Source organism: Condylura cristata, unplaced genomic scaffold, assembly GCF_000260355.1.
Source record: "Condylura cristata isolate star-nosed mole 26May11 unplaced genomic scaffold, ConCri1.0 scaffold00033, whole genome shotgun sequence".
In the NCBI taxonomy this organism is placed as follows: Eukaryota; Metazoa; Chordata; class Mammalia; order Eulipotyphla; family Talpidae; genus Condylura; species Condylura cristata.
The window spans coordinates 10,939,270-10,951,706 of NW_004567134.1; the positions used below are offsets into that span (position 1 = coordinate 10,939,270).

The window sequence follows — 12,437 nt, forward strand, 5'->3', positions numbered from 1 at the left end:
CAGAGTGGGGAGCAGAACAGGCAGATCGACGAAGTACACTGCTGAGGGGAGCAGCGGGCGGGTCAGGAGAGGTCTGCCGCGCCATGGGGTCACCTCCGGGGCAGGCGGGAATCAAAATCATGGGAAGTGGCTTTAGCTTCTCAGTGCTGTGCTTTAACCCGCTGCACTACCAGGGAGGGCCTGCAGTTGATTTAATAACGGACACTGTTGGGGAGGAAAGGGTGCTCTACAAGCAGATTTATGAACCCCAGCCCAGACCAAAGAGATCTGAGACACCAAGAACTATAAATCCCAGAACGCCATCCCCACCAAAGGGAGGATGCTGGGAGCAGAGGGTGGCTTTCAGCAGCCAGGTTTGGTGCATAACCAGACAGTGGGCCTTGGGGGTCCTTGACTTCTCTCAGGCTTTCAGTGTGCTATTGGGGTTCCCGCTCAGTGGAACTGGGAGTGATGTGGTTTTGGGGTAGATGGGTTTGGAGAATGGGGTCCTTGGGTTCACTCTGGGAAAGGGTGAACTCACCTGGGATCTCACCAGCACCAGTGAGATCCCAGGTGAATTTCTCCAGGACACAGAGGTGTTCGTTATATCCAAAAGGGCAGGTTTGTGAAAAAAAGGGAGTAGAATAAAAGACATTTGCGTCATAGACACAAATGCACAGGAAGAGAAGCCCTGAGAGGGACAGGCTTGCTGAGAGGCCTGCATGGTCGCAGGCGGGCGGCCCTGAGGAGAGCAGCCTCTGCTGAGGGGGTCAGTGAAGGGAAGCCCCCGGCAGGTGCAGGTCACGAGCAGGCAGAGGGATAGAGTTGGCAAAATGAAGCACCTGCCAAGCCCAGGTGGGCAGAAGACTGCTGCCCCGGCTGCCCCGGCCAGGACAGAGGCGGCCCTGACACAGCCTTCTCTTGGGAGGGGCTCGCTCCTTCGCAGAGTGGCCTGTTTGTTGCTGACTTTGAATACATTGTATAGATCTGAAAGGGGCCAGGTTTCTACAGTGGTCCAGTCTTCACCTTCAGCTCTGCACTCCTGGCCCTCCTGCAGCAGCCTGATGCCTGCCTGGGTCTGTGCTTTGTGGTCGAGGCCTGGCGCCTGGGGTCTTCGTGTCTCCAGCTGGGTCAGTGGCTACGCTGGTCCCTCCTACCCCGCACCTGCGGCTCCTGGCGTAGCGTGAGCCTGGATTCCTGGTTTCTGGTCTGTGGCACCTCCCTGCAGTTTCCACCCTATTCTCCACCAGTAGGATACATTCACCAAGATATCTTTCTTTCTCCCTACATTATTCATTTCTTCATTTCCCCTTTTTGGAAATAAGCCCCTAGGACCTCTTTTTGTGTGTGCCTGTGGTCAAGTCTCATGATAAGTCCCTTTTCCATGCACAGGTGAGGACCCAGTCAGGTACCCATTCTACACTGGGGTTGCCCTGTGACAACACCAATTTTGAGACATAAATATACATTTTCTTTTGCTTTTTTGCCATTGTATTACTTATTTCTTTGACATTGAACCACCATTGCAGTCTTTCCATTAAGTTGACAATTCCAACTTCTATTACCTATGTTTTCAGCCTTTCGAAAAGTGCAAGCAAAAAAAGAAAATGCTTTTCTTCTGTGTCTGGCTGCTTACTGTTCAGTCACTCAGAAATTGGGCTCTTGTCATGGAGTTTAATGGAAAAAGCAATGGTATTGTGCAAAAAGAGAAAAGAAAATTACCTGCTTTCGGGATATATATAGAAATAAGCAAGCCAACTTTAACCGGGCTATTGAAATTGCTTGTCAGGGACAGACTCTCTTCCTCGCTCTACAATGCGTGGGGAATAATCTCATGGCTAAATTGCTATTGAGTTTTTCAGAGCCACACTGGGGTTTTTTCACTCACACGCCCCACCTTGTGGCTGAAAGGAGTTCGCTGTAGCCCTATCTCCCCGACCAGCTGGCTGAGCCCAGGGTCAACATCTAAGCACACAGGGTCTCCTGCAAGCTTCTGATGTTGAGATTGGGGGAATGTCTGCCGGTGTGAACCTCCTTCCTTCCCAGCACCAATAACAGCTTTCCCCTATATGACAAAGTAATTCAGCACAAGCTACATTGCAGTATTTCCATTCTACCATGGTATCTGTTTCTCAGAAAACTTTTTAGGCTTGTAACTATTCAGTGAACACAAGAACTCACGTTGGATGTGTCTTAATTTTTTTTCTTCCTTCTTTTCTACAGTCCTGTCTGATTTGTTCCATAATGTGGCCATAGTGTGTGGTGTCATTTTAACTCTCCCCTATAGGTCACTTCTCTTCAGTCTCCTCTTTCATGATCTCTCTCTCTCTCTCTCTCTCTGAATTCCACCTTTGAAACACAAAGAATCTTAATTTCCATAGCAGATATTAAATAGTGGTAGAAGGTCTCTACCTGCCCTGCTCTCTAGCTTCTTCACCTCTTTAGCAAATATTTACCAAGTGCCTGCTGTGTACAAGGTACAGATTTTCCCCCAAAAGTCAGCAACCTAGACATTGATAGAAGTTTGGAAATATATATTCTTTTCCAGTTGTCCTCTCAAGCTGTTTATTTGGCTTAAAAAAAAAGAGATTTATTTATTTATGCATACAAAGCTGGAGTACAGGCCAGAGGGGAAGGGGCAGTGAAAGGATTCACCAGAGGCAGAGTGGGGAGCAGAACAGGCAGACTGACGAAGTACACTGTTGAGGGGAGCAGCGGGCGGGTCAGGAGAGGTCTTCTGAGCCCTGAGTCTTCCGGGGCCCAGTATCGAACTTGTGCTGAAGCAGATGCAGGTAGCTTCATAGTGCTGCACTTTAACCTATTGTGCCACCAGGGAGGGCCCTGTTTATTTGACTTTTAAGGAAATGTCAACACACCTGTCAGCTTTTGCCTTCCCCACTGGTTAATAGAAAGATTTCACAAAGAAATGAGGTGCCTTCTTGCCACGTTGCACCCTTAGCCTGCAAAATACGAATTATCCTAATGTTAAATTACAGGCTATGCATTTAGTAGGAAGGGACAAATTGGTGTTTCTGAAAATCAGTACCACTCCTTATCACAATGTACAGATTTCCTAGACAGGAGAAGAAAAGTTTGGATTTAGTTGCCTTCTGAGATCTAAGAGGTTAGGGCACTGAGAAATAAATATTTCTCACAGATATTTGCTTTCTTTTTCTTTGCTACAGGGTATTCACAATTTTACTTTACCCTCCTGGGCCACGGAGGACACCATGACTAAGTTGAAAGAATTGTCAGAATTGTCTCTCTTGTCCCTCTATGGAGTTTACAAGCAGAAAGAGAAATCTAGACTTCAAGGGGGTAAGTATTCCAAGGATGTCTCCAGTGATCTGGGTCTGTGTCCTGGTCCCATCACTCATCAGCTGTGATCTTGGACAAGTCCCTGAATCACCCTGGCCCAGTTTCCACTCTGCAAAATGGAGATGAGGGTGAAACTGATTTCCCAGAGAATGAGGATTAAAGTACATGTGTGTTTTCAAGACTAAGGATAACATTACCTCATACCTAATACACAGTCAGTGAACATTTTGTGTTTCTAGAATCATCTGTGTTATCCACTCTGAGCCTTTGTTTTCCCACCTGGAAAATAAAAGCCCAGGACAAAGTTGAATGATACTTTTCATTCTTTCCAGATCAAAGTAACAAAGGTTTTGCATCTGACCTCTTGAAAATCAATTATGCCTGGTAGCCTATAGGATGAATTTCTTAAGTGGGAGGTATCACAGAAGTGAACTGTTTTCCCAAAACCCTGGGTGGTAGCTATTGCTAACATTGACCAAAAATAATTTGAAGTTCAGTTATCCCCTAAAAACTAATGCCTATAGCAACTGGCAAGTTGATGGCACAGACCAGTTTCCCGTGGTGTTCACAGATGTTCCTTTCTCAGTGATGCTTTTCTCAGCTGGCTTTGGCCCTTGGGTATACAGGGCACCCTAGCAAAGTAAAGTTAGACCCAGGCAAGAGGACACCCAACCCTTGAATCTTATAGGTGGGTGGAAGAACAAAATCAGGACCAGGCAGGATGGGAAGGATGCCAAAACCTGACAGGACAGGTGGGTGGGCAGGGTGGGACTACAAATCATCTCAGTTTCAGGTCTGGTGAGTGTGATGTTAAAACAAAGGATGACGAGTAAGAGGTGGTTCCTCATGGCAGGTTGATGTAATTGACACATGTCTAAGCCACATGAGGGCTTTCTAGTCGGCATTCTAGCCCATTGGAGAAAATCAGTACAATCCCATCAGGACTCAAACCATGGCCAGACCCTGTTCACAATGGAGTCAGGGCAAGTTTCACAGAAACCCAGAAGGTAAAACATCCTGGGGACTGGATTAGACTCAGGCGATGTTCACTCAGGGCTGCACAGCTGAGAAAGAACCAAACCAGCACCAGGAGAGGCATCTGCCAGTCACAAATGCTGTTCTAGAGTGCAGGGTGAGCTGTCACTGCAGAGCAGTGAGGGGTGATGTGTGGGGATCGAGCATCCAGGGTGAGTCCAGACAGAGCCTGCATGCTGGGGGAAGCTAGCAGGAAGATACAGGCGGTGTGCAGGACCGAGCTCTACCTTGTGTGCTCACCAACAGAGGCTGCGGGTGGACAGTGGGCCTCACAGCTCCAGACTCACCAGAGCACGGCACCCCAGCACCGTGGTCCACCCCAAACCATGGTAGAGCTGAGGCTCGCCATTTATTCCCCCAACCTAGTCACATGAGTTCAGGAATTCAGTCTCCTGCTACTCAAAATACAATCCAGGTGCCAGCAGTATCCACATTATCCACCATCTGGCTAAAAAGCCAGGTCAGGCCCCACCTCAGACCAGCTGAATCAGAATGTTCATTGAATTAAAACCCCAAGATAGCTTCATACATTTATCCAAGTTTGCAAAGCACTTCTCTAAATGCAAGAGTTAGTGAAAGAGGCAGGGAGAGCCAGGCGGAAGCTGGCCATGGTCTAGTACTAGATGAGCAGGATGTAGTGAAAGATGGGGATTGTTCTAGCAACTTGCTAGTGCTTCCTTTTTTCTTCGTTGGTTACTAGCAATTGCATTAAGAGGAAGTCACATCCCCTTCTGGGACTCAATTTTGCCGTCTGATGACTAAGATGTCCTCTTGGGTCTGGGATTCAAAGACTGGCATCTGTGGGAACATGCCTATTTTCTGGAGGAAAACATGCTATTGATAAGACAGCAGATTATTTCTTGAGTGATTCTTGCCGCAACGCAAGCTCAGCCTGTTGTCCAGATCTGGCTAGAGAAGAGACGCATCAGTGGCACACCTGATGAGTGAGGAAGCGCAGAACACGGTCGTGCCAAGAGAACCCGAATTGTCTAGAGGTCTTCCGGACCTGACCAGCCTCCCTCTGCCCTTTGCCAACCATTCTGTCTCACCCATTGCTTTTTATTATTATTATTATTATAGTTTATTTCTACATTATTTTTTGCCTTTTTCCACCTCAGTTGTAATCCCCGTGGGCTTCTCATCACCAGTTCACCCATGTGCCATCACCATAGTCCTGTATATTTCCTACCTCCCCCCCCCATTTTTGATCCCATTTCCCGCTCCATCCCCATAAAATATCTCTGGTATATAGTTGTTCATTATTATTATTATTCCCCACCCAGCCCCCCCCACACACACACATAAAGCATAGGCCCTTCATGCTCCTGCTATGAGTGAAGCCATCTGGTATTTTTCTTTCTCTTTCTGGCCTATTTCACTAAGCACGATCCAGCTCCATCCATGTCAAGACTCCTCCATGATGGGTGATGATCACCCATCCAGTGATCCTGATTAGTAATCCTCTCATCTCAGCCGCCTGCTACACACATGCACACGTATGCCTGTGAGCATGCCCACAGGAAAATCCCTAATGCTAGCTTAGGACTGTTGTCACAGTCAGGAAAATGGTCCCCTGAAAGCAACCCACAGCTGGGCCCTCCCTGGTGGCGCAGTGGGTTAAAGCACAGCACTAAGAAGCTTAGGCCACTTCAGCATGAGTTCAGTCCCCAGCCCTGGAGGTGACCACATGGTGCAGCAGACCTCTCCTGGCCTACCCGCTGCTCCCCTCAGCAGTAGACTTCATCAGTCGGCCTGTTCTGCTCCCTGCTCTGTCTCTGGTGAATCCTCTCACTGCCCCTGAGCCTCTGGCCTCTACTCCAGTTCTGTAATGTATAAATGAATACATCTTCTTTAAAAAAAAAAAAATCAACCCACAGCAAATGAACCCTGACACCAGAGAGCTGCTTCCCCTACCGCTCCCAGAGGAGTAGAGACAGAAAGGAGCCCCCATGCGGTTATCTCAGGCCCCCCTTGCAGAAGGGCATTGGCTGACACGGTCTGAGAAGACTTATGCAGTCATGTCCAAGTTCCGAGCCTCCTAACTTGAGCTTTTGGAGCTGTGAGTGTAAGAGCAGCTCTCTGGCCCTCCCTCGCTCACAGCAGATATGGGACAGTTAGTTCTTTCCTCTCTTCTAAATTCTTGAGAATTATGGCAGAGAGACTAGCTATGTAGGAATGAACAAAAAGCTTGTCAACGAAAAACAAGCTCATCTTGGGTTCAGCTCATGACTGAGTTGTTGTTCTTTCAGGCGTCCTGGTCAAGGAAATCATTGACCAAATGAAGAGAGCGACTCAGCCAGCAAACCGCAGAAAACTTGTGATCTATTCTGCGGTAAGTGTTTCTGGCTCCATTCAGCAACCCTGGACAGGAGACCCCCTCTTCTTTCATAGCATTTCCCTATCACCCAGTAGATGGTAAACAAAACTTACCAAGTTAAGTAATAATTCTGGCCCTCAGCAATTGATCCAGTCCTGATAAGATGGGGGTTCCTAGGGGTTCCTAGGCCCAGGCAGACCTGGCCTCATGGCCGAGACCCTGTCAGAAATGTGCACCTGCTGTGACTCTGGCTTTCTCACCAGGAGGACAAGGGGAAGTTATTTCTGGTGAACCACCTTGCAGGGCTTTTTTGTTTGTTTGTTTTTTAATGCATACAGCATTAAAAAAACAGAGACATCATACAAAGCAAGGTGGAAAGATGTTAGAGACAGGAAAAGGACCTCTGCACCAAACTGAAATCAGGACCAGAGAGGACAAGTCAAGTGTGCAGGGCTTGGACTAGGGCAGAGCTGTGGAAGGCGATGTGTCAGGTCTCCATGGATACAAGGAGTCAGGACCAATGCACGGTGGTCTTGGAATAGTGAGGTTTGAAGTGCTCAGGGGAATCTGAGCAGAAAACTCTAGAGGACAAAGGGGAGAGAAGAGGAAAGGAAAAAAGATCTGGGACTTTAAGGTGGAGCTACATGTGGGTGCAGAAAGAACAGAGAGAGATTTGGAGAAGAATTCCATCTGGAAAAGGAGACATGGGTGAGGGAGAACGAGCAGGTGGATCATACACTGGACGGCCACCCACGGAGTCTGGAATGGGCAGGAAAGAGGCATGCAGAAGGCAAACAAAACTTATAAAATAAAGTACATAGGCCTGAGCCTCGAGAAATTTATCTAGTCCTGAAAAGAAGACAGGTAAACAGGAACACCATACGGAGCATGCCAACTCATCCCCCATACGCTTCACGGTGACAGGACTTCTCAGATGTGGGTGTCTGAAGAGGCCTTTTTTGCATGAAGTTGGAAGAAATGATTGGAGTTGGGCTACTATGTGGGATGCTCAGTGGTGCAGGCCAGAGAAGAACCCAGGGAGGGAACAGAATATAGCGCTTCCTGGAGAGACCAAGGTCTCGAATTAGTTGACTGCCAGTTTTTCCAGTCTGCTTTTCACACATCAGGTGCTCCACTAAAATTAGTTCTTCCCCGCTCTATGTCAGTCACTGGGGTATGGAGAACTTAATTTCTGGGAATCAGAAGCCATCCTGGTGTTCTGTGAATGCTTAATGCACACCTATTGGATGTAAATATGAACCAGAGGCAAAGATCTAAAATGATTTCGTGTCACATCTCTGCAGCATGACACTACTGTGAGTGGCCTGCAGATGGCGCTAGAGGTCTACAACGGGCTCATCCCTCCCTATGCTTCCTGCCACATAACGGAGCTGTATCTTGACAACGGGTAAGTGTCTAGAGTTAGCATCAGCGGGTGGTAGGTTTTGCTGTTATCATTGTTGACTCAGGAGTTGTTTTGGCTGTCTACCTGCTTGCTTTTATATTCGGGGGAAGATGGTGGCAAGTAACAATACTTTTGTGCCTTTTTTTTCTTTGTTTTCGTAAAGACTTTTACTGGGAAGAACACTGAGACATTAGATGCATATTTGCAAACTCCCTTATGTGACAGAACTTACACTTAAATAAATGAAGGTTTTTAAGAAACATGTGATATCGGGGGGGGGGAGGGAAGTGCACGGGATTATGGTGATGGCACACGGGTTACTTGGTGATGGGAAACCCGCGGGGATTACAATTGAGATGGCAAAAAAAAAAAAAAAATGTTAAAAAAATAAACTGTTACAAAATAAAAAAAAATGCATGCCGTAAAAAAAAAAAAAAGAAACGTGATATCACCTTGTTCTCTTAAAAACCAATTCGAGCAGAAAATACCATGAGAAAAATTAAGCTTTGTTGATGGTTGTAAGATAACGTTCTTTCAGTTAAAGATTTCAGACATATTCAATGCGGCTTCTGGTGATTCTTACCCAGAAGTGCGGGTTTTTTTTTCTTTTTTTTTAAGTTTATTTTTACATCATTTTGTACATTATTTTTTTTCATCTCAATTGTAATCTCCGCGGGTTTCCCATCACCAAGTCACCCATGTGCCATCACCATAGTCCCGTGCACTTCCCTCCCCCCCACCCCAGTTTTTGATCCCATTCCCCAGCAGTGCGGGGTTTTTAAGTACAACTTCTGAGCAGGGTTGACTCTGTGGTCAGACAAAGATTCAGCCTGAATGCCCTAGAAAGACAGCAGTGAGTGTGACCAGGTCTTCTCATTAGTCCACAATATCAGGGGTTCCTAGTCCCAGGTAGACCTGGCCTCATAGCTGAGGTCCTGTCAGAAATGTGCACCTGTTGCGACTCTGGCTTTCTTACCAGGAAGACAAGGGGAAGTTATATCTGGTGAATCACATTGCAGGGTTTAAGATTTTTTTTTAATGCGCACAAGATTTGGGGTGTAAGTCAGTAATACAGGCGGTGAGAGGACTCACCAGAGACAGAGTGGGGAGCAGAATGGGCAGATCTACTAAAATACACTGCTAAGGGGAGCAGCAGGTGAGACAGGAGAGGTCTGCTGCACCAGGTGGGTCAGCTCCCTGGTGGAGGATTGAACACGTGCTGTAGTGGCTGCAGATAGCTTCATAGTGCTGAGATTTTGCCCCTGCACCACCAGGGAGGTCTGACTTGGTCTGACTTTTAGATTTTGCTGTCTAAAATAAACTTTTTTTTTAAAGATTTATTTATTTATGCATACAGAACTGGGGTACAGGCCAGAGGTTCAGGGATGGTGAGAGGCTTCACCAGAGACAGAGTGGGAAGCAGAACAGGCAGACTGACAAAGGTACAATGCTGAGGGGAGCAGCAGGTGGGTCAGGAGAGGTCTGCTGCATCATGTGGGTCACCTCCGGGGCAGGCGGGGATCAAACTCATGCTGAAGTGGCTTTAGCTTCTTAATGCTGTGCTTTAACCCACTGTACCACCAGGGAGGGCCCTAAAATATATAAACTTCTAAGGTTTAAAAATAAGGTTTAAGATAAGAGAGGTAAATACATTCTTAAAGTATTTAATTTTTAGTTAAGTACAAATGTTTAAAATAATATGTCCTGTAAAAGAATTCTCCACTGGGGAGGAAGTTCACTGGACTATGGTGATGGCACACAGGTAATTTGGTGATGGGAAGCCCACAGGGATTACAACTGAGATGGAAAAAGGCACAAAATGATGTAAAAATAAACTATTATATAATTTTTTTAAAATAAAGAATTCTCCACCTTTGTATTTCTATCCCAAGTTTTTATATGCATCTTAGTGTCTTCATCATTGCAGCTAATTCTGAGTCCCTTAAAACTGGTTTCCAAATATATTAATTAATAAAGGCAATTTGGGCTGCTATACAAATGAACCTCAAATTCAACCCAAAGGAGAATCATTTCTCAGTCATCTAATAGATGGCCCTTCCCCAAATAGTCCGTTGTCTTTGAAATCGGGTACTAAAAAGTTCTGCCTTAATGCGAGCTATTGTAAGTGCTTGGATATACACCCATTCCCTCTGGCAGAGGTATAATTTTTTAAAAGTCTTGCCCTATATTCAAGTGCATGTGTTATATTTTATTCAGTTCCATGTTTCTGGCTGGGTGAAGGAGGGGGATACACAGTCATTCAGGAGAAAACTGAAAGAAATCTCAAGAGAGATAAAAATGGAGCAAATGAAAAAGCATAAATGGACAGAATAGAAGAAAACCCAAAACTCCATCCACCTCCCCCAACTCCCTACTCATGGACTCATCAATCATTCCCAACACTTAAGCCCATTGTAACTGCAGCTCAATTTTTCCTCTGATTAAACACCCACATTTGATGCCCCCAATCAATCAAACCAGCCCCCTATGTCCACCCTCCTGTTTTGTCCAGCCGGCTCCAATCTTCCCATGCCATAAATAAATGGGCTCATATTTGCTCTTTCATAAATTCCTCCATTGGTACTTCAACTGGCATGTTACAGGCAAGTGGGAAAAATTCAGGGACAGTCCAGTAAGCACAGAACTAACAGAGCTCTCTCCTCTGCTCACCTCTCTTCCCCTCTACAGGAGCTACTTTGTAGAGATGCACTATCTGAATGAGACCCAGCATGAGCCATATCCCCTCACGCTGCCAGGCTGCACCCACAGCTGTCCCCTGACCAAGTTCGTTGATCTGGTCGACCCTGTGATCCCCCAAGACTGGTCCACAGAGTGTATGGCCACGAACAAACACCAAGGTACTCAGAAGGCTCTGAATTAGCATGCAGGCAGGGTCCTGCAGAAAGAGCAGGATGCTCTCAGAGAAAGGGTGTGATGTAGCTGTCACCTCTGGCTTTGAGAGAATTGGGTTTCGGGTGATAATTGTATGTTTCAGGAACCGCCTACTTCAGGCAAATCCTACCTCTTGTGTGTCTCTGCCTCTAGTTGCTGTACACCTTGACTTGGTTTCTTCATTGCTTAGATATAAGTTCCTGATGATGCTACACAGGACCAAGAATGCTCAGAATTTGTTTGAGTAGGGTTGAGTGATGTTGCTCTTCAAGTATCTGTACTGAAACAGATTTCAAATAAAATGCAAAACTGAGGGCGAAAGCAAGGAAGGGAAGCTTTGAACTCTAGGTTCACGGGCCAAGAACAACTTACTTGTTTCCACCTTCTGCAAGGGGAGGCGAAAGAGCAGAGCAGAGAACTCGCGGGAAACTGGGCTGAATTCTCCTCTCCGCTGAGCACAAGGACGAGGCAGATCAAAGCCACAGTGAGATTCCACCATGAGAATGCCGCAACCATAAAGAATTCTCGTCTACTCTGTTTTTATCCTGATGGTACAACAGACTGGCTGGCAGTGCTGGGGAAACACACACATACAAATACCTCTTTGTATCCTGTGGCCCCGGAAGTTCATGTGATTTGTGAAGAAGCAAAAATCCAACTTGCCAACACATACTCTGTGCCACGTCACAGCTGCTCTGGGAGCACGACCATCCTAGCAATAAGTAATTTGGTGGGAGCAAGATATTCAGGCACAGCACAGCAGGCTTGAGGGCCCCCGTGGGCTGTCTTGAGCTAATGGTAAATGGGATGAGAAAGGCAGTGTGGTTCTGAATGCATCCAAGAGGTGTTGGACTGTTGCTATCATGACTCTCTTTTGAGTCTGGTAGCTATAACACATCCAGAAACAGTGTGTGGCGTCACCAATACAGATACAGATGACGCGGTTCCCTGGGGTGCCTTCTGCTGGATGGCAGATCTAGGGCAAAGCCACGCTCCCTCTGTTGGTTGTGGGATAGTGGGTGTATCAATTAATATGTTTATTTGTATCTTTTTTTGTAAGTAATACTTGGCCTTGGAGCCATCTAATAACTTTTTTCTTCCCTGCATGGAATTTTCTTTCAGCAGTGATCCAAGTGCAAAATGTTGAATAATGTCATCATTAGGAAATTCAAAAGCAGGACCTCTGGAATGAATTTTGAAATGCATGTGTTTCATTAGAATGATATTCTTACAGGACAAGTTTTAGGTCTCTACCTTTGCCATAGCATTGATTTTTTTTTTTTAAACGGGGGAAAATAGAAAGTAAAATGACTTGGTTCATTTAAATGTTTTCCATTGTAAGTGTGTTTAGTTTGTGGAGACAACCATATGCAAAAGAGTGAAACTAGACTATTGTGTGACACCATAAATAAATATTTACTCAAGATGGATTAAAGACTTGGATAAAGAACTAAAACCATAAAAATCCACAGAAGAAAACAGGCAAAACAC

At 46.0% G+C, this 12,437-nt stretch overlaps 1 protein-coding gene across 1 annotated transcript in view; it reads left to right on the top strand.

Annotated features, from left to right (window-relative positions):
* ACPP (acid phosphatase, prostate) overlaps positions 1–12,437 on the top strand; it is a 34,735-nt gene that overhangs the window by 16,502 nt on the left and 5,796 nt on the right. Inside the window, exons 6-9 of the mRNA XM_004692193.1 lie at positions 3,165–3,297; positions 6,582–6,664; positions 7,954–8,057; positions 10,743–10,912. Coding sequence (XP_004692250.1) covers positions 3,165–3,297; positions 6,582–6,664; positions 7,954–8,057; positions 10,743–10,912 — 490 coding nt within the window. The remainder of the gene's footprint in view (positions 1–3,164; positions 3,298–6,581; positions 6,665–7,953; positions 8,058–10,742; positions 10,913–12,437) is intronic.